This window comes from Hippopotamus amphibius, chromosome 8 (genome assembly GCF_030028045.1).
Source record: "Hippopotamus amphibius kiboko isolate mHipAmp2 chromosome 8, mHipAmp2.hap2, whole genome shotgun sequence".
Classification (NCBI taxonomy): Eukaryota; Metazoa; Chordata; class Mammalia; order Artiodactyla; family Hippopotamidae; genus Hippopotamus; species Hippopotamus amphibius.
The window spans coordinates 2,255,417-2,277,210 of NC_080193.1; the positions used below are offsets into that span (position 1 = coordinate 2,255,417).

Sequence of the window (21,794 nt, forward strand, 5' to 3'; positions counted from 1 at the left end):
CGGACACAGCCCTGTCTCCCCTCTGCCTCGGGACACTGTCACGGGGCCCACGGGGCCCGTGGGGACGAATCAACCACCCAGAGTTCACGCCGGCGCCGGCGCTGCTGTGCTTTCCCCCATCCTGCGGGGCTTGTGCTGCAGCGGCGGGGCGGGGCGAGGGCTGAGGAGGACCCCATCCGGCTGCACCCCCTCAGCTGGGTGTCCCAGGACATCAGCCTTCTGGGGACCCACCCTGCCTTCTGCCATCGCGTGGCACCTGCCCTGGCCTGGCTGACCCTACAGGTGAGGGCTCTGTCCTCACTGTTCCCACAGAACCCTGTTCCTCTCCGGAAGCAACCAGGGGCCTGCCGGGTGCAGACCAGACCCCCTGCAGGGGCCGTGCTTCCCCCACCTGCACTCGCTCCTGATCTGGGAAGTTGTAAGAGGGACACAGGGGCACCCCCCCACCCCATCCTGGACGGCTCCATGCCTGATGGGGGGTCGGGCACTCCAAGGGTTCACGGGGGCCCCAGCAGGTCCCAGAGACCAGCCGTGGGGTCAGGTGCCCAACAGGACGCGCCCGCTGGCCAACATGAGGGCATGCCGCCCGCGCGAGCGGCAGAGCCCGGCCTGCCCCGCCCCGCGCCCCACGCCCCCCCCACCTTCTCTCTCTGGATGTCACTCTTGATCTGGGAGATCTTGATCTTCATGGCGTCCAGCTCCTCGTCCAGCACCAGGGGGATGGTGGGCGCGGCCTCCGACTCGTCTACCGTCTGGAAGCTGAGATCCGTGAGCGGGATGTACCACTTGCAGTCGTACTGCTGGGTTTTGCTGGTGGGGGGAGGGGCAGGTTAACAGGCTGACCACCTTCCTTTGTTTACGTCACTGCTTTCGCGTCTGAGGAACCCTAAGCTCATGGCCACCAAGTTTACCTGACCTTCAAACCCTGCTCGGGGTCCCTGAGACAGGCTGGGACAAGGCCACAGGCACCCACAGGCGACCCAGCCTCAGTGGCCCCCGGGGAGGGGCCCTGTGCACGTGCGGCCCCGGCTCCAGGGGCCTGACGAGCCCTCATCCACCCTCCTCTGTGCCGACGGTGGCGGCTCACAGGCTCCCTGACGCGGGAGACCATCTCGGCCACCGACGACAGTCAGGACAGGACTGCAGACGCCCCCAGGGCTGTAGACTCTGAGGGGCTGCAAAGCTACCGGGTGCAACCCCCCCCCCCCCCCCCGACCGATGGGAAACCGAGGCTCTCTTGTGATTCAATCCACTCAGCGTGGCGATGGCAGAATGGGGTGAAGAGCCCAGTTCTGGTCCTTCCCAATGTGACCTTTCCTCCATTCCAGCCCCCCCAACCCGGGCGGTCTGACTGCTCGGGGGTTGGGTGGGGTCTGCAGGCCAACGCCGAGGATAACTGAGACGCCTCCACGATCTCGGGGAGACAGCATGCGGGGATCATCGAGTGATGCCAGCCGAGGGCAGGGGCGGGGTGGCCAGCGTCCAGCTCCCACCTGCACCAGACCCTGCAGCCCCCGACCTGTCTGAGTCACTACATGACCGCCCCCCAACAGCACCTGGAGTCAGAGTCAGGCTCCCCTTTCCCTGTTAGAGTCAACCGCCCGGTCACCCACCCGGACCCAGAATGTCCCCAGATGCCTGGTGACAACCTCGGACCTTGGGCCTGGCCTCACGTCCAGCTGGAAACAGAATGCAGCGTCACAGGAGCAGTGTGGCCACAGGTCACGACCTCTCGAGGCTCACCAGAAAGAACACCCGGTCTCCTCCTACAGAAACCACCCCGGGCCCCCCCGGGACCCCCGCCTTGGCCGGGGGCTGTGTGGTCACTCACCCCCCGCTCTGCTTCTTGAGCTTGGTGCACAGGAGCAGGTCGGTGAAGAGGAAGACGTGCCGCAGCTTGCGGGCGCCCTCCACCAGCTCCACCATGAAGCTGTCCTTCAGCAGCTGCCGGTGCTGGGGGCGGGGGCGGGGGGCCGGCGGGGCTGGTCAGGGCAGGGGCAGCTGGGGCCTCCGCGCCCCCCACCTCCAGCCCTCACACCCCTTCCCGGTGCTCCCCCCACCTCATCCACCCGCAAACACACACGCCGCACGCCCGGCTCTCCGTTCACCAAAGTTCCCTGGGGCACGCGGCCTGAGGAGCGCACAGTCACGGCCACTGGCCCGGAGGCCAGAGCGCACGTTGCAGCCAAGGCAACAGCAGAGCCCCTCGGAGCAGGGCGGCCCGTGCCTCCCTAGGACAGGCCTGGAGACCCAGGCAGGAGGCGGGCCACGTGGAGAGGGGACATGCTCACACGGGGACCGTCACGGCTCGGGGGAGAAGGGCTTGGCGCTCAACATGGATGGGGAGGCCTGGTGAGAGGGGAGGAGACGGGCCAGGAGAACTCCAAGCTGGGGAGCTCCCACGAAGGGCCTGGCCTGGATCTGAGGGCAGCAGGAGGCCGGGCGGGGGTCCCAAGCTGAGACCCCACGTTCTAGCCCTCCTGAGGTCAGAGCCCACTGACAGACAGGGGCCCACAGAGGGGTTACACCTCCGATGCCCGCCCCGATCCCAGGGTGGCCTCGAAGGAGCAGGGGCACTAGAGCAGCAGCCCCCGGCGAGCCCTGCGCCTCTCTGCCCCGGGGACTTCAGCTGAAAGACAGGGGCCAGTATCACGGCTTGCAAGGCTCCAGGGCACGTGGAGGAAGACGTGCCACACAGCGCCTGCCACCCACCCGGGCCGGGGCTGCGCTGCACCGAGGACACGGGGGCAGGAGGAGAGGCTGCCCTACGCACGCCCCGGGCCTGTCGTCGGGTGTGACCCCCCCCCACGGTGGGCGGGTCCCCGGGCCCACTTCGCAGATGAGAAGCCTGAGCCTCGGGGAGCCCCAGGCAGCACAGGGAGCAAGCGGGGACCCTCAGGGGCCTGTGACCAGGAGGAGAGACCTGGTGCTCCTCGGGGACCCCGCCCGCCTGGCCTCAGGGAAGGCCCCCAGAAAGGCCAACTCCCCACCTCTCTCTGTGATGGCCGGGGAAGGGTCCGGAGGGCCAGGCACGCACACACAGGGGGCACAGGCCCGCAGCGTCTCCCCACACTCCCCCCACCCCCCCCCACCGCAGGTCTGGGCACCTGGCAGCACGGCCACCCGCAGCCTGAGATTTTTCTCAGGGAGCCTTGCCTCCCTGAACTCCCCCCACGCTCTCTGCAAGAGCCCCCCAGAAGCAAGGGCGGCCTGGGCCGGGCCCCCCAACACTCCTACTTCACGTCACGGGCAGCTCGGCTCACGGCCACTGGCCAGGACTGGACACAGAGAGCGGATGATTTACCCGGGAGCTGCCAGGGCTGACCACACCGTAAGCGGGAGGGCAGGAGGGCTGCCAGCGTGCCCAGGCCGTGACTCATCATCCCTGCCCTCCCTCCGCCCCCACCTGCTGTGGGCACGGCACGCCCCTCCCCCACGCCCAGGGGACGCACGGAAGCACGTGCCCCCGGGGACCTGGGCAGCCTGACGGCGGGATCCATGCCAGGGGGGCAGGTCCTGGGACACTGCAGTCCTCGACGGATGCCCCCTCGGCAGGGACGTGGCAGACGGTTTTGCAGCACAGGAGGCGGGACCAAGAGACCTTCCACGAGGAAGGGCCTGCGGTCCTTTCTCCACACAAAGGGGCTGAGCTTCCGGCCACCACCGGCAGAGGGCCCCCGACGTCCACACACGTCCACTCAGGCGCCCCGGGAGCCGGCCCTGGGTCCGCGGGGAAGGAGGCCTGTGATGCAGATGTGGACACAACGGCCTGGCTGCCACATGCCAGGTGACATCTGATTTTCCTCAATTCCCGAAGGCAGATGCTTCCAGTGATGGGAAGATCAAGAAGGCGCTTCTCCCCGGGGACCCTCACTGCGGCGGGAGACGCTTCCCAGGAGGGTGGCGTGCTCACAAAGGAACAGCGACCCGACGGGGACGGGAGCCTTGGAGGAAGCACATCCCGCGTCCAGCAAGCCCGCGTGAACTGCCGACGAGGGAGGCCCAGCGCTCGGGTGCCACGTCCCGCACAGGTGTGGAGGCACAGGGCCGAGAGCAGCCTGCCCGCCGGCCCGAGTGCCCGGCAAGAGGAGGAAGTGGCTCCCGGCGGCAGCCCCAGTCAGGTCCACTGCCAGCCTGCGTGCTGCTGGGCCAAGCGGTCCTGTGCCTGCACGAGACCCCAGAGGCCACAGGCCCACTACCCTGCCCCGGTGCTGCTACCAAGCAAAGATGCCCACGCTGGACGCTGCCCCCGACTGGCCACACATCTCACTGCAAGCTGCCTGGCACCAGCGGGGTCCCTCCCGGGGAGGGGCAGGGGCGGCGCCTCAGCCCCTCGGGTCTGCACCCTCTCATCCACGACATTCATGGGGATGGAGACCGGGAGGGACTGTCGGGGGGCGAGGGAGGAAGGGAAGGAGAGCGCTCCTGCCGAAGACGTCAGCCCCCTTTTCTCCAGCCTTTCTCAGACACGAACCACACCCCCTCCCTTTCTTCTCCTTTAAAGCCCCTAAACCCACTGCTAACGTCATATTAAGGAAAGAACACTGGGGAGGAACCGAGTGGTCCCCAGGCACACCAACGCCCTCCTTCCTCTCACCCGTCTCCTCAGCTGGGGACCCCGACCTGGCAAGGGTGCGGGCTGCCCGGGACATAACCCCCCAGGCGAGGCCCGCACCCTGCACATCGGCCTGGGACTACCCTGCCGGGGTCAAGGGCCCCCGTCTGTTTGGCCGCCACGCTCACCTCTCCCTTCTTCACAGTCATGGACTGCCGGCGGGGTGTGATCTCCTCATTGATGCTGGACAGGAAGTTCTGCGAGATGCGGAGGGCGTCCTGCAGCAGCGGGTGGTCGGGGTGACTGGAGGGGGTGTGTTTCAGCAAGTCCTGCATCAGGCGAAGGGCGGAGTCAGAGTAGCCCTGGCCCCTCCGCCGTGTGAGCTGCAGACACGCTGGGGGTGACCCCGGGCCGCCTCTCACGAAGGCCTGGGCCACACGGCAGCACTCGTGGGAGCCCCGTGCCTGGAGCAGGTCTCAAACGGCGCCCCACAAGCCTGTGCTGTTTGCGTGATGCCGAAAGGGGCTCCACGCTACCGGTCTGGGGCAGGTTTCTCTACCCGGGCACCGGCGACATGCAGGGCTGGATAACTCTCTGGGGTGGGGGCTGTCCCGTGTCCGGTAGGATGCTGGCACCATCCCTGGCCTCTGCCCACTAGATGCCAGTGGCACCCTCTCCTGTGTGGTTGTGACAAGCAGAAATGCCTCTGGACACTGTCACATGTCCCCTGGCTCAGAACCCATCCTGGTCCACTGGTCCCTGCGAGGTCAGGAGAAAGCCCCCGACCTTCCCGGCTCTTCCCCTTTCAGATCAGAGCCTGAGAATCCTTCTCCACTGGGAATGCAAATAATTTGTGCTCAGACTCAACGGCTTCCTGCTTCAGACAAACAAACCCTCTTAGTTCCCAAATCCTACAGCAACAAGAACCTGGGGAGATGAAATAAGCTCAGGGGTTAGGGTTAAGCTCTGGTGCGGGGGGTCTCAGGCCGGTCCCCAGGCTCCGGGCGGCTCCAGCGTCCCCCTGCCAGGCCTGGGCTCATCATGGCGAGGGGACCAAATAAAGGGTCTCTAGGACTCCAACGGGCCAGCCACCAGAGCCTCCCAACCCGCAAATCTCAGCTCACCTCCCTCCGCCCAGGAGCTCTTAGTTGGAAGACGGTAAGAAATTATGAAACGTGCAACGGATGGAAAACCACGCAGCTTGAAAAAGAACACGGCAGAGCTGTCTGGGCCAGAGTGGGACAACTGTCACAATATAACATGAAGGGGTAAAAAGCCACGTGTGGAATGGTCTGCACAGCACGACATCGTCTGAGTGATTAAAAAAGATGCCACGTGTGTCCGCATAAAGATCCTTGCGGCGGCGGCTCCTTTGTGGGGAGGAAGCCGGAAAGGAAACGGGCACTTCGCGACTGGGTTGTGCATTTAAAAAAAACGTGCATGTGAGACTCGCTCTAAATACATACAAATAGGATCACAAGGCAGTAGGATTGCGGCTTTTTTTTTTTTTTTAACTGCTTTTGTTTCTCCGTATGAAAACGACCACTTAACAATGTGTAAGTGACTCCCCACTGCCTTCACGAGCAGCCCTGCCAGGCGGGCCTCCCTGCACACCCTCTCCCAGCTGGAGGATGTGGTCCAAACGCAGCCTGGGATGCACCTGCCACCGGTGCCCTGCCCCTGCCCCCCGGGGAAGCTGCTCCGCCCGCAAGCCCCTGCCCACGTGGGACGGGATGCTCCCTACCTGGACTAGCTCTGGTGAGGCCCCCGGAACACCTGGAGAGCACGCTGCATCCCGCCCTCCCACCCCCAGGAGCCCAGGGATGGCAGAGGCGCGTCACTCCTGCATCCTCCGTACAGGTGTGCGGCACAAAAGAGGGCAGGTGGGCAAAACCGACAGACATCCGCACCAGCTCCCGGGCAGCAGAAGCCAAGAACCCCAGGGCGAGGGGGCCCCGGGCCCAAGGGACTCACGTGCAGGACCAGCGTGCTCCTTGTCACCCGGTCCACAGGCTTGTAGAGCAGGGCTGCGGAGAGACACGCAGGGTGAGAGATGCTGCGCGTGGAGAAAGGGGGCCCCCCGCCTGCCCACCCTCGCTGCAAGGGCGGGGGCGGGGGCAGCCGTAACCTCCACAGCCCCTGGGACCCCACCTCCCCTCTGCTCCGTGACAAGGTTAACGCGAGGCATGGGAAGGTTGGGCACACGGCTGTGAGCTTTCAGTCTGTGACATCAGTGCCAGGTCCAGGGCGGATCAAACCCGAGCCTGCGGCTGACTCAGCACCAAGCTCTCAAAGGCCTCGGTGCTGACAGCCCTCCGGCCTGGGGTCAGGGAGCCGGCCGGCACCCTGCGGAGGCTGGGCCGGCGAGGGTCCCCGGGGGCGCGGACCAGCACGCTGCCCTCCATGGGGACCCAAGCCTGACGCTGAGAGGCGGCTCTTGGTTTTATGGGCGTTTTGGGGCCCCCGGATGCCAGCAGCACGGAGCCCCAGCCGGCCAGGGCCATCCCAGCTTCTCCATGGGGGGCACAGCCCATCACGGGCACAGGCGCTTAATGTGTTCAGACACGTCAGGTGCATCTCTGCCCGTGACCTCCATGACTAGTGCAGGAGGGCGTCGACTGTTATCCTCATTTTACAGAAACAGGGGAACCGGCTCGGAGGGTGGTGACGCTCTGGCCCGGGCCCGCATCTGCTGTTCTCTGTAAGCGTAACCCCTCCTGAGACCCTAACAGCCAGGAGCGAGAGGTACCTAGTCGTTCCCGAGCCCGCTCTGCCCAGAGGGAGGCAGGCGAACGCTGGCTGGAGCCGGACCACTTGGCCCTGACCCCCGCCCAGCCACTCAGGACCCGCGTTCTACACGGTTCCTTCCATGCTAAACCTGTTTTATCACCTGAAAGAACGGACGATGAAATCCTCCTGCAGAGCCGTTGGGACAACACAATGACATCGTAAGAGCCCAGCAAGTGCCTGCTTTGTAGGCGTCCGATAACTCCCTCCTCTTCCTGGTTTCGCCCCCCATGCCCACCCCCCGCTTGTGGCAACGGGTCCGGACCACATCCCTCTGCACCCACCACACCCAGGGCTACTCCCTCCCCATCGCCCCCCACTACGGGAAACCCAGAGGGGCCCATGGGTGCCCCGGCGGGGCGCCCTGTCTGCTCGCAGTGGCCACCCCCACAGGGGCACGCAGGAGCCTCGGCACGGAGAACTCACTTTCCAAAGAGTTCTTGGTCGTCTGGTCCTTGGCATCCTTGCTGCTTCTGGCTCTCAGGTTCTGCAAAGAGTAAAGCACGTTTTCCACAGGACGAATAAAGCAGCTTTGATGCGGCAGCGCGCTCACAGTCAGGAACCTTCAGCAGAAACCTCACCCTCCGCTTGCCCACGAGGAGCCCGCATTCAGCAAAGCTCAGGGGTGTGCCTGGGCCACAGCCTGAAGGATGGGGCCAGCGGAGCACACGGCGCTCCCGGATGCCACTGCTGACATTAGCATCGGAAAGTCTCTACTGCGAGGGGCCGTCCTGGGCACCCGGCAATGTTGCACAGCACCCCCTCCTCCTGCCGGGACGCTCTGAAACGCCCCCCGGCACTGCTACGTGTCTCCAGGGGGCAACATCAGCGCTGGTTGAGAGCCTCTGACACAGAGGATCCTGCAAACCAAGGCGACGGGCAGCGCCCCTTCTGGGCGCGCGGCACCACTTTCCTGGAGCAGTGCAACAGCGTGCAGGGGCTGGCGGGTGGGAAGGACACTCAGCTTTGCGGTGGCCAGGGCGGGTAGCAGCACACGCTCTGCCGCCATCCCAGCCTCCCCTCCCCTGACTTTGCAAACATCCTTGCTCAGGAAGTAAGCAGAGCTTTTTAGTGGGTGGGTCATTTTTCAACACAACCGCGTCAAAGGCACCGCTGATTCGGTCCAAGGTACCAAGAGAAACGTGGATAAGAGGTCTCTGTGTGCCTGAAATAGTCTCTGGAAAGAAGCTGTGGTTAATCCCAGGACAAGACTTCTGAGCAAACAAAAAAACACAGCACAGGGACGGGAAGGGGCCTGGAGACGGCCTTCCCAGCGTCTCGGGGTGCCGGACACCTCTTGGGACTAGAAAACACATGGTGTTTTAAGCTCCCGGGAGCCAAACTCACAATGCACCTTGGTGCCTCTCCTGAGAGTTTAGCTCCCTCAGTGAATCCTCCATCCGTCTGCCTCAGCAGCTCCCAGAGGGCGAGGGGTGTGTGTGAGGGGGTGTGAGAGCTCAAATCTGCAAAAATCAGGTGCTGCTCACATGAGCCCGGGCAGCAGCCCATGTGCCAAGCGCCCCTGGAGGCTCGATGCACGTGGCACCTTGAGCATCTCCGAGCTCTGGGAGGCCTGCCTTAAGGAAACTTTCAAGTTTGGCTTAACCCCACATTTTCCAAACTGACTAGACTCCAGAAGCCCTTTTCACATAATTCCCGTTACCTATGTCTCGTCTGGGGAGCTCGAGCTCACGGAACCCAGCTCCAGCAACTCCGCACACCCACTTCTCAGGCCAGTCCTAGGAGACGTGAAGGACCACGGCTCCACGCCCACCTGTCCTTGGAGACGGACATCCAGTCCCCATGGCCGAGCTCTGACCCTCCAGAACGCAACCCCCCACACCTGCTGCTTCTGTGCCCTTCTGGTTCATTTCACTGTCTGTGTGGCTCTCATCTCCCTGGGTCTTTTTTGAAACATGGATGGAGAACCAAAGTGGACACCGCCCGATGGTACGCGTTTCCCGGAAGCCCGGCTTCTGGTGGCCCACACGCCGTCCTGCTGCCTGTGCCCGGGTCGTGGCTGAGACTCCCTGCTGTGCGTGACTGGTGGGGCCACGTGACCTCCCTGGGTGGTGTCCCACCATCCCCTCCTCCCTCCTCATAGATACCTGTGCGGGTGGACGTACACTTGGCCCTGTTTAACCGTAGCCTGATCTTAAAAGATTATGACTAATCTGTCAAGGTCAGCTGGGACTCGGCGTGCCAGCATTGCAGCTGTTAGGGGTGTGGGGGCTGCTATTTAATGAGCTGAAGAGAGGAGCAGACCCAAAGCTGCAGGCAAACTAGGGCAGCTGCGGAGGAACGTGTGGCGCCCGTTACCAGCAGCACCGGGTGGGGAGCAGGGCACCCACCGGCTCTGGGGGACGGGATGGCACGTTACCAGCACGGGAGGCATCAGTGCTGGTGTCACGGGGCCCACCTCCCGTGATAAACTATAAACTAGCACAAATCCCCCGGAACAAAGCCCAGGTGTGACAGTTAGGGTACGACTGTCTCCCAGCAAGAGACCCTCCCCTCCCTATTTCTAATGTCCATGTCTCTTCCTAAAGCTGAGTTCTCACTCAGAGGTCTTCCCACCCAGAATCCTTGTTTGGCGGGGAGGGCAGGTCAGGGCTCTGAGGACTACAGGCCCAGGAAGAGGAACGTGTCACCCAGCTGCCACGGGCAGAAGCAGGATGGGGCAGGGTGAGGAGGACCCGGCAAGGCCACCAGCCCCCAGTGGCCGCCTGTCTTGTGCATCCGGGGGGCTCTTCTGAGGCCCCTTGTGCTAACACTCCAGGGCCTGAGGTTCGAGAGCCCCCGGGCTGGTGCGGCGCTCAGCCTGCAGCGTCCTCCCACCTCCTGTGCCTGCACCAGCACCACCACCACCACCTCCTGCGCCAGCTGCAGGCTCCAGAGGGGCAGAGCACAGCACCACCCACCTGCTCTCCATCCGCAGGGCACAAAGGTGGCCTCAGGACTCGAGGGTCGAGACCTCTCTCAATGGGGCAGAGCAATGGACACCCCGAACTGCACACAGACAGCGCGAGTCTGCCCGGGGTACCCAGCTGAACCCCAGAGCCGGGCCCTGGCCGCTGGGGAGGCAGGGCTCCTCGGGCCGCTCCGTCCATCTGCTCATGACAGCCCACAGGCATCTGGAAACAGAGCTGAGGTGCACGAACAGACCTCGGTCTGCTGCAACGTATTGTCCCAGGTCACAATGTGCCCACGACCAGCCCACGGCCCACGTGCGGGAGGTGGAGGGGCGCACCTGTCCAAACAGTGTCACGCGTACCTCAGAGATTTCTGCAAACTGAGTGTTGGCCTGACAGCACTTCTCAGCCGTTTCCATGGCAACTCCGTAGTTGTCCACAAAGGCCCGGTACACACCCAGCTGGCTGGCCTGAAGGGAGGAAGGAAGAGTGTGGGACAGGTGTGGGACAGGTGGTCTCCACCCCTCTGAGTAACGGGCTCCCGTGCACAGGTCTGGGGGCAGCCCCGGTGCAGCCGACAGCGCAGGGCTGCAGGAACCTCAGCTCCTCCACCCTGTCGTTGCCTCCCACCTGCCTCCCCTCCTCACGCACCGAGCACGCTTCCTTCTTCCAAAGCGACAGGTTGAGAAGTGACTCACGGCCCCGGGCAGGTAGCAGTTCCCTTCGTCCTCCCACCCCACTCGTTTAAACGGGTCACCAGCAGCCGCTGAAGTTCTAGGATGTCCATGAACACAGATGAGCATCTCCAGCAGGTGGGACGGAGTGGCCCCTTCTCATCCTGGCTGCAGAGACCTTGGTGGACCCATCCCTGGCCCGTGAGGCCACACTGCTTCACTCCTGTGAGACCTCTTCCGTCACACAAGGGACACGCGCTTTAGCTGCCCTTGCGAAGAGAGGCGCCCACTACCCAGACATGAGCCCAGCCCAGACCTGGCGACAGGGCCCAGGTGTCACGCTGCACACCTGGCAGGTGGGAGACCTCCACTGCCGACTGCAAGGCGAGAGGTGTTTGTCTGTCTTGTTCTCAACCAGAGCCATTAATAGAGCGTCTCCTCACTCAGCCTCCTGCTCCAACACTCAGTTGAGACTTCCTTGGGTGGGGGGGGGCTGTGTGTAGCCGCCACCATCGCGGAGCCCCAGGTCACCTCCAGAGGCAGCGGGGAAACCCTGGCCCAGGGTGTAAGGGCAGATGCCGGGACCTGCTGGCTGCGCCTCCCATTTCAGCTGACTGGGAGCGGGAGGCCTAAGGCGTTTGCTGATCCTGGTGTTTGTTCTGTGCCGAACCTAAATTTTATTTCTGTGTGCATTTACATTTATATTGAATTTTATGTTTCTTCAGATGGCAATCCCAGATGCCCTTGGCACTGTCTGGTCTTCTGGTCCTGCTCCCTGTGGGGGCTGCATGGGGGCCTGGGGGGCACACGAGAAAAAGCAGCAGCTGCAGGAGGCAACCCCCCCCCCCCGCCGCCAAGGCGCTGGCTCCCAGATGCCAGGTTCCCGGCGACCCGGTCAGACCCAGAGCCCTTCCTTCTCCCCCTCCCCTGCTCCCTGAGCGTCTCCCATCAAAACAAAGGCCTTGCTTTAGGCACTGACACGTTCAGACAGAGCACGGCCAGCTAGCAGGAGACCACAATAAATAAGTAAAGCAACACGTAGTATGACAGATGGCTGAACGCAAAGCAGGGGAGAACGGCAGGCTGGATGCTGTGCTCAGGGCAGCCTCTCTGGAGAGGCAAGAGCTCAGCCACGTCCTGAGGGGATGATACGACTGAATGGTGTCCCCTCGAACTTCATATATTGAAGCCCTAACCCCGAGCACCTCAGAAAAGTGACTGTATTTGGAGACAGGCCAAAAGAGATGATTTGGCAAAAATGAGGCCGTTCGAGTGAGCCCTGATCCAATCTGACTAGGGGTCTTGTGAGAAGAAAAGATTAGGACACAGACACAGAGGGACGACCATGTGAGGACATGGAGATGACAGCCACCTACACACCAAGGAGAGAGGCCTCGGGAGAAACCAGCCCTGCTCACACCTGGACCTCAGACTCCCAGACTCCAGAAATGGGAGGAGATAGATCTCTGTTGTTTGAGCCACCCTGACTGCGGCAGGCTTAGTAAACTAACACGCGGTCTATGGGAGGAGAACCCTTTTCACCACTTCTCCTGTCCCCGCTCCAGGAGTTCACGTCTTCCAAGTGGCTTTTGAGAAGTTCCAAGCAATTTATGCACCCATCAGAACCCAATCTGCACCAACAACAGGACCCATGGAGATCACGTGCCCCCCGACGTGAGGCACCAACAGGGAACAGCATCACCGCAGGGGTATTTTTTGTTTTTCTGCCAGAAATGCAGAACCTGAATCTATTCCTGAAAAAAAAAATCAGACCCAAACTAGTCTGCCCCCTCAGAAAAATGTCGAGATTGTGGAAGACCAGCGAAGGTCAAGGAATTGGTACAGGTGGAAAGAAAATAAGAGACCTGACAACCTTGTACATCTCCTGACCTGGACTGACCGCATCCTGACTCAGAAGGAAAATGGCTACAAAGAGCATGATGGCTGACTTGGGAGAGATGGTAGAAGCATCGCGTATTAAACAAGAGTATCACAGCAACGTGAGCCGTCCTCTGATGGAGGACCGTCCTGCAGGTTGTGGAACAGCATGTCCTCAGCAAACATACGGGGAAGTATTTAGGGGGAAAAGGGCAGGGATCTGCACGGTATTCTCAAACTATTCAGGGGTGCGCACCTTGTGTGTGTGTCTACGCAAAGGAGAGAGAAAGAGAGAAAGATTAAGCAAATGTGGCAAACTGTTACAATCTGTGTATCTCGCCACAGGGAGTTCTCTGTGCTATTCTTGCAACAATTCAGGAAGTCTGAAATGATTAGAAACAAAAAAAAAACACCCTAACTGAAAAAAATTCAGCCAGAAACAAAGCCCCTGATCAGTAGCGACTAACCCACAGCCCTGCAGGAAAAGGAGTCAAGGCGCCCTCAGGAAGGGGCTTCCTAGCTGCCAGGCGTGGCTCACCAGTTCCTGGGCCGTGGAGGCACCAGGGCTGGCGCAGCTCGGACGCCTTGGGCCCTAAGACTCCCCCAGCTGGGGAGACTGAGCCCCCTGTGCGGATCTGAAAGGGAAGGCAGGGGAGGGGGGACCGTGTCTGTCTGTCTGTCCTTGGGGAGACCCAGCGCCCGGCCCCGGCAACACACACGTGAACCCGCAGCACATGCTTCCCACAGTGGGCCCGCCCCTCCCCCGTCTTCCCGCTGCAGTAACTGACACATGGAGGTCGTTCACGCACACCAGGGAAACGGGGGGAAACCTTCCGAATTGCCGTGTTCATCAGACTACTACAGTTTTTCCCACGTTTCCAAGTGACTTCAGCGTGTTATTTGGGGAAGAGCGTGGTTGCGGTTTCTGCCCACAACACGCGTCTTCAACGATGGGGGCTTCAAGCACGGGGGGCACCGGCGACAAACAGAGAGCCTCCCGCTCTCTGGCCTTGGGAAAGGGGTCCCAGGTGGGAGAACCGGAACGAAAGAGGAGCCTCCCGGCTTCCTCGTATCCTTGCTCCAGGATGTCCGCAGCCCGGGGTGGCGGCCAACAGGAAAGCCGCACCCGCGCGGAACGCACGGCCCAGCGTCAGCCAGGACAGGCCGGTGGCGGGCCAGCTGGGCAGCCCAGGGGCGCCGGGGGCTGGCCTTCAGTCGCCACGTGTGCTGGGCACGTAGAGGGGGCCTGGTGACCTTGGCCACCCCACCCCCGGAGGACCGGTTTCCCTTGGGAGGGAGAACACTCTGGGGAAAGAGCACGCGCACAGGAGGCCTGGGGAACCCTGCAACGGGGATCAGGGGTCCTCAGAGGTAGATTCCTGGTTACATGGTCTGCCGGGTACCCGCCTTCGAGGGCGTCCCAGGACAGGGGCTCGTGGCGCTGGGACGCGGCCTCGTTGCAGCAATGCCCCCATGGCAGCCGCCCCTCATATCCAGAGGCGCCCCACCAGCTTCCACCTAAAGAGCCCGGCTCCCTCTCCAGACCCACAAAGGCGGGGGGCTCCTCACACACCGGAACACAGCACCCATCTGGCAGCTCCAGCCGCGTTTCCCCCGCCGTCCTCAGGGCCCTCAACCACCCCTCCCCCGGGACAAGTTCCACCTTACCCACAACTCAGCGACGTGTGTACCTGAGGCCGGTCCCTTCCCGGGGCGGCCCGGCCGGTGCCAAGGGGTTCACTGACCCCCTGCATCTGATTTTCCCGATTCTGCTGACATTTTAAAAGCTGCATCCTTGGCTCCTCTTGGACTCCGAGGTCAGCAAAGGGCTGGAGACGGTGCCCGGCCGGCCCTCACGGCAGGCCTCTCCCTCCCCGCGACCCGGGACCCGCAGCCACCTCTGCCGAATGGACTCCCGGCCCGTGTGGGCCCACTGAGCCCTTGCAGACACCCTAGTTCTGCCACCCAGCGCCACCCACCCTCCAGCAGTACGGCCCCGGAGGTAGGGGCAAAGCACGCGTCCCGGAGGCAGACAAACCAGGGGTGCGGTCTGGGCAGGTGACGTCCTGGCCCTCGGCCTCACCTGCGCGGGGTGGAGACGGGACCTGCCTGGCGGGGCTGCCTCCACTTGGCTGACACGGGGCACCCGCGGGCCCCCCTGAGCCCCCTGCCTGATCGGAGCTGAACCCGCTCCGAGGGAACCGGACGGCCTCACGGTCCCTGGGTCCACACCCTGGCGTGGCTGTCCCGGGGCAGCAACAGCCCTCCTGCCTTCCCCAGCCTGTCCACAGGGCACGTCCTGATTCCTGCAGGGCTCCAGGGCGCCGTCGCCACTGTCGCTAGCCATAAACATGCCTCTAGGTCCCCAGGGCCCCACGGACGGCCTGTTCTCAGCACGTGCGCAGCAGGGATCCCGGGGGCCTGAGGGCTCCTCTCCCACGACCCTGAGTTTTACGGACCAGCTCTCCCTCCCCAAACTACTTTTCTTTTGTTTTTTAAAAAATTCTTGATTAACTCAAGAGCCTTTAATTCAGGGAACTGCAAAATGAAAGAAACTACAACCAACCCCCGCTGTCCTCACCTGTGCCTGCCCCTCCAGGCTCTGCCTGCCCCAGTCCCTCGGCCCGCAGTCCTGCTCTCTGGGCAGCGGCTCCTTCGGGGTCCAAAGGGGACCCGTCCGGAGACCGGGAACCTCGCGTATAACTGAGCGGAGCCGGAAAGGACCAGCGATGTAACCGGGGCGGGCACAGGGAAGGAAGCCTTGCTCACTCACCTCACGCGGGGTCTAGCGGGGGTGCAGCAGGGGTACCGCCTCCCCGCAGCCCACCCTACGGCATCCCAGGCAGTAAGATGCACCCAGACTCTCCCTCCCCACCGGGCTCTTGGCACGCTCGCCCACAGGGGACGTCAGGCTCAGGGTGAGGCCTGACCGCTCCCCGCGCCCGTCACCCCCGGGGAGGCGGCCGGGTGTCTGCTCCGGGTCACGCACCAGCTTCTGGAAGAGGTCGCCCACGCGCTGCTGGTGGCTCCACTGCTGCAGGCGGGGGAGCAGCCCGTCGTAGAACTCCTTGTGGATCTCGTAGAGCTCAGGCACTTTGAAGAAGATGGTCTCGATCTGCTGGCTGGTCAGCACCGGCTGAGAGGTGGTGGCGGCAGCCTTCAAAGGCTTCATGGGCTGGAAGAGGGCACAGGTGACAGGTGGGGCGACGGGTGACAGGGCTCGCCACGTGTCAGGTGCACTGTGGTCACGTGACGTACATGCTTTCATGTTTAAGTTCCAACAACAACAAGAACGTACAGCCAGCTTGGTGCGGTACCCGAGTCTTTCGCTGGCATCCACGGCCCCCTGGGGAGGCCCCGCCCCCGCAGAGGTATCGCGTGTCCTGCCCGCTCACAGGTGGGTCGAGGATCCCGGGAAGGCGGGCGGCTCCTGGGCTGACCCGGGACCCGGGACCTGTGAGCAGACCTCCCCGGCCCCACCCCGCCCGCTCAGCCCCCGCACCCTCCTCACCAGCAGCAGTGCCTCCAGATGGCTCAGGTAAGTCTCCTCACTAGCCAGGATCCCAGACAAGACCCATTTCCTCATCTCCGAGCCCTTTTCCAAGTCCAGCTCACTCTGCAGGAGACACGGACAAAAGTCAGACCCGGGGGAGGGTGCTTGAGGCGGCCTCCCTCTCGGAGAGGAAGCCCGCGCACCAACCTGAGGACAAGCTTCCCGAGAAGGTTCCAGGTGGGATTAAATTAGGGAGGCACGGGGGTCCCAGCATGTCAGCCCCTCGCTCGTGGTCACTACAAATTCTGGACGGGCATCCCGCAAAGCCAAGGGCCACCCGTGGTCTTGACACCGGGAAATGGGCAGTCTGGAGCCGAGCAGGGCGGCCAAGGCTTCTCTCCACACCTTCTGCCCGTGACTGAGGAACGGCGACCCCAGGGGGCGGGAGGCCCTCCCTCCGCCCCTCCCCTCTCCTCAGCTGGTACCTGCCTCGCCTACCTCTGCGCCGCTGCCACCTGACCCTTGGACCGGCCAGGCCGGGGCAGCACCGCCTCCCTCCCAGGCACAGGGGCGGGGCTGGGGCGCTGCCGCCTGCCCATGGGAAACCCTGTCCGCCGGGCTCAGGGCCTTTGTCCCTTGAACCTGCTCTTTTGAGCCTGCTTTCCAGACTCTGGACCTGCCTACGTGTGGGCTACGCCAAGGTCCCCCTCCCTACTACTAAACGCCCCTAGTGTACGCAGGGTGACGCGTCCGGGGTGCAGATGCAGGGGGTAGAGGCCGCGAGGCTGGGAAGCCACAGTCCTGCCCAGTTGTGATGGTGTGACGGGGGCGACGCGATCCCGGTGCCCTAGAACACGACGGTGTCTGGAGAGAGGCTTTGGAGAAGGAATCATGTTCAAAATGAGGTCAACAGGGTGGGCCCTAGTCCAAAATGACTGGTATCCTTCTAAGAAGAGATCCGGTGAGCAAAAGGTACAAGCTTCCCGTTATAAAATAAATAAGCCCTGGGGATGTAACGAACAGCATGGTGACTATAGTTAACAGTGATGTATCGTAGGGCCTCCCTGGTGGCGCGGTGGTTTAGGATCCACCTGCCAATGCAGGGCACACGGGTTCGATCCCTGGTCTGGGAAGATCCCACAAGCTGTGGAGCAACTAAGCCTGTGCGCCACAACGACTGAGCCTACGTGCTGCAACTGCTGAAGCTCACGCACGTAGAGCCCGTGCTCTGCAACAAGAGAAGCCACGGCAATAAGAAGCCCGCACACCACAATGAAGAGTGGCCCGTGCTCGCCACAACTAGAGAAAGCCCTCAGGCAGCAATGAAGACCCAATGCAGACAAAAAATAAAATAAATAATAATAAAATTTTAAAATAAAGAAGACTGAGAACCACTGGATATAATATTTTAAAAAATACTCTATTATCAGGCTTCATAGGTGGCACAGTGGTAAAGAATCCGCCTGCCAATGCAGGGGACACGGGTTCGAGCCCTGCCCTTGGAAGATTCCACATGCCACGGAGCAACTAAGCCTGTGCACCACAACTATTGAGCCTGTGCTTTAGAGCTCATGAGCCACAAGTAAAAAAAAAAAAACTCTACCATTTACATACAACTTGCTGAAAGAATAGATCTTAAGAGTTCTCATCACAAGAAATAACATGTGTAATCATGTGTGGTGCGGGACGCTGACATGGTTAGTGACCATTTTACAATGTATACATATATCGAATCGTTATGTTGTACACCTACAACAAATATAATGTTATATGTCAATGCCTCAACATAAAAAAGAACAAGAGGAGGAGATGAGGACACAGACACACATGGTGGGAAGACACGGGGAGAAGACAGGCCTCTCTAAGCCAAGGACAGAGGCCCTGGGAAAAACCAACCCTGAGGACACCTTGACCTCGGACTTCCAGCCTCCAGAACTGGGAGAAATCAACCTCTGTTGTTTAAGCCCCACGGTCTGTGGTCCTTTATTACAGATGCCCAGGAAACTAACACAGATGATGATTCCTAAGGCAATGAAACTGCCGTTTACGACTTCCTGGCCACGCCCCCCCCCCCACGTTCTCTGACCACCAACGAGGCCACTGGTGTCATGCTGGCCATGGGCTCCACCGAGCTGAGGCCGCCCTCCCTCTGCCCGGCCTGTGCCCACTGGCGCCACTCTAGCTCGAGGGAGGCGCCAGGCGGCTGGGCCTTGCGTCCAGAGAAGGGGATGTAGCAGCCCTGTGTTTTCCATCCCCGGCGTCCCAGCCTGTGGGTGAGCGGGAGACAGCTGTGTGTGCACGCACACGGGGCAGCCATAAGATTCTGGATTTAGAGCCGCTCCGGGGAAAGGACACCCACGGCCCACACCACAGCCCCCGTCCAGGCCACACTGGGCAGCGTCTCCAAGGGCGGGAGCCCCCGGGGCACGGCACCCGGAACACACAGGTGCTCCACGAAGATCCTTGGGATAAACCGACCCACGAGAGGATCCGGCACGGCTGGCTGGGTGCTGGCTTGGCAGCATCTTCCCGAAGCCCCGAGGGCCCTTCAAGGGAACTCTCATCCGTGAGACAAGAGGGTCCTGGAGTCCAGGACCTTCCCTGCAGCCTGCGCCGGTCCCCAGCGCCACCACCGTCCGCGCAGACGTGCAGGGCGGGGGACCCCTTCCTCTCCTCTCACCTTAGGCCACAGGAGCCACGTCTCGAGCAGAGGTGCCTCGGGGAAGCAGCTGTCGGCGGACGCGGCACACGCCTGTGTCCACGGGGGAGGCGTGGGTGCCCGGGAACAACCCCACTACTGTGAGCGTGGCCGGCGGGGCGGCTCCCACGCCCGCGGCCGAGGGCGGGACGGCGCCCCGGCCAGCTCTCGGATCTGAAGGGCGCGGCCAGCTCGGGGGAACGTCTCGCGGTGGTAAGGGTGCCCCTCCTCAGAAGCAGAACCCTCTGAGCCTCAAACAGGCCGCCGGCAGCAGACAGGGACGGCTCGGACGCCGGCCCACCCCACCCAGAGGAGAGAGGGTGGAGGGGTAACACAGAAGAGCGGGCAAAGGCCAGGGCGGCGATGATCGACGTCTACAGCCCTGCCTCAGCTCGTGCCCGCGCCGGGAAGGGAGCGTGAACGCACCCAGTCCAGACCGGGGGGCGGGGGAGGGGGCCGCGGGGAAAGGGCAAGAGGAGTAAGGAAGGGAGGCCTCCTGCCACGGCTGCCTGGGACCGTGGGGGGCGGCGAAACCCCGAGGCAGAAACAACACCTAAGAAACAAACTGCGCGTGACAACAGGGAGGGACCCGGGGGGACAGAACTGCCACCCGCCCGCCAGCTGCCAGGCCCACAGGGTGCCCGGTCTGCAGGGGCACCCCCACCCCCACCCCCGGGCCTGGGGCGATCGGGGTGCAGACCCTGGGCCGGGCTGCTCCTGGCTGGGAGGCGGCGGCCAGCACGGCTGCGGAACGAAGCACACCGCCTCCCCGCAGGACGGCAGCCGAGGGTGCCGCCCGGACCCTCGCCCTCAGCCCTGATACGCGCTGGCCAGCAGCCCGGGTGCCGGCCCCCCAGGAGTGTCCACCACACCGCCGGGCTTCCTGCGGGCCAGCGGCACAGCTCCGCCCTCCCGGGGGAGGGGGCGGAGGTCACTGAAACGGCCCACAGAGAGCCCGCTCCTCTTCCCAGCACCTCCAAGGGGCTCACGAATGCGTGTCCTCGTCCCGCCTGGCGGAGACGGGGGACGTGCGTCACCCGGGGACCGCCTGCCCTCTCCTGGGGCTCGCGTCCCCGCCTGGCATCGCGCAGTCACGGGTCCGGGGAAACGCAGACAAGACCGCAGGCTCCTCTGGGAACGACCAGGGACGGAGCAGGTCACCGACGCTCCGCGCTGGGACGGCCTCCGTCCCCAGGACCCACCACGCACGGCCACCTGGGTCCTCTCCACAGGGCCCCAGGCGAGGCAGGGCCTGGCCTCTGCTGACCCCCCATCCACCCCCGGGGCGGGGGGTCACGGACCTCACCTGCACCCCAGGAGGCCACGGAGCCCCCGAGTTGCCCCGGAGTGGCCAGGAAGGTCCTCCGACAGCCCACCGCCCAAAGGGCCCAAGCTCAGCGGCCAGGGATGAGCCCCACCCGGGAGGGAGGGCGGGATGGAGCGGGAGGAGCCGGGACCCCTCGCTTGGCGGATGGGGGTGAGGCAGCTGCGACCTCAAGACCACCACGCTTTCTGCGGGCGCTGGAAACGGACAGCTGCATCTCCTTCGACCCCACAAAGATGGAAGACGTCTCACTGCGCTGCTGACGGGAGACCCAGCAAGTCGGGGCTGGGCCTGCGTCCGGGGCAGTGAAGGGTGTAAGCACCGAACCACGAGGCCTCTGGAACACAACCGCGCAGCCCTCCTCTGGTCAAGTCCCTGTCTCACCCAGGCGCTTCCTGACACCTCTCTGGGCCAGGGGGGCCTGCTTGGGACGGCAGGCCCCAGGCCTGGCGAGCAGGTGCAGCCTCGCGCCGTGCGCGTCACGTGAGAAACGCCTGTGGGCTCTGCGGGGTGGCAGGGGGTTGGCACCTGGATCTGGACGGGCTCCGCAGCGGACGGGCCCCTCCACGGGGGGCTGAGGGCGGGGGCAGACCCCCAAGGCACTGTGGCGGGAGCCCGGGGGAAGGGGGGTGGGGCACAGGGAAGGCAGAGCAGCCCCCTCGAGGGGCCTGAAGTAGAGCCAGGTCGTGCGGGGGGGGGAGGGGACAGCCCTCAGGGACCACAGACGGAGGGACGGCCGTCCACGTTCTGGGCTCGGCCATAAAATGCTTGTCTGCCCCACGTCGCACCCACAGCTCAGGAAGAGAGGGGACGCGTGGAAAAGGGCAAGGCAGGTGAGGGGTCAGGAAGGCTGCAGGTCTGGTAGCTGCGTGGCCTCGGGCGAGTCACTTTGCCTCTCTGAATCTCGGTCTCCTCATCTGCAAAACGGTGAAACTGGCCGTCCGGGTGAGAGGCCGCACGAGGCAGGTGTGCGTGACGCACGGGCTCTCCCCAGCCCCCCTGTTTCAGGACGAGAGGCCTGCCCGGGTCCGGGGTCTTGGATCCCAAGAGCGGAAGAAAGCAGCAGCCCTGCAGCTAAGACGCCAGCCCAGCCGGGAGGCCTCTGCGCTGAAAACACACGCTTCCAGCCAAGGGAACGGCAGAGCCCTCGCGCTCCTCGTCTTAAAGCCGGGGTGGAGATCACCCCGACACAAGCCAAGCAGAAGGGGGACGGTGTCTGTCCTCAGGGGCAGTGGGACCAGAAAGCCAGAGCTGCCCCAGGGACAGCACCCTCTCAGCCCAAAAGGAAAGACCCTCACGGATCAAAGAGGTGCACGGCCAGGCCCTCACGCGCCCCTGAAATGCCCTCCTGAGCCGTGGGACCGCTGGGAACGTGAGCACGCCGAGCCAGGCCGGGCAGCACGCCCGCTCCGCCACCCCCCCGGCCGTGTGCGCACGAGAGGCACGCGCGGGACGTGCCGGTGCACACTCGCC

General features: G+C 63.4%; 1 protein-coding gene across 5 annotated transcripts in view; it reads right to left on the reverse strand.

Annotated features, from left to right (window-relative positions):
* Positions 1-21,794, reverse strand: part of BCR (BCR activator of RhoGEF and GTPase) — a 91,916-nt gene that overhangs the window by 23,276 nt on the left and 46,846 nt on the right. For 2 of the 5 annotated variants that reach the window (XM_057744909.1, XM_057744910.1), the window contains exons 3-10: positions 16,318-16,422; positions 15,796-15,981; positions 10,617-10,724; positions 7,769-7,829; positions 6,530-6,582; positions 4,744-4,884; positions 1,832-1,953; positions 642-810 (exon numbers count right to left, since the gene is read on the reverse strand). In XM_057744909.1, coding sequence (XP_057600892.1) covers positions 642-810; positions 1,832-1,953; positions 4,744-4,884; positions 6,530-6,582; positions 7,769-7,829; positions 10,617-10,724; positions 15,796-15,981; positions 16,318-16,422 — 945 coding nt within the window. The remainder of the gene's footprint in view (positions 1-641; positions 811-1,831; positions 1,954-4,743; positions 4,885-6,529; positions 6,583-7,768; positions 7,830-10,616; positions 10,725-15,795; positions 15,982-16,317; positions 16,423-21,794) is intronic. The other 3 variants (XM_057744911.1, XM_057744912.1, XM_057744913.1) reach the window with 3 other exon arrangements.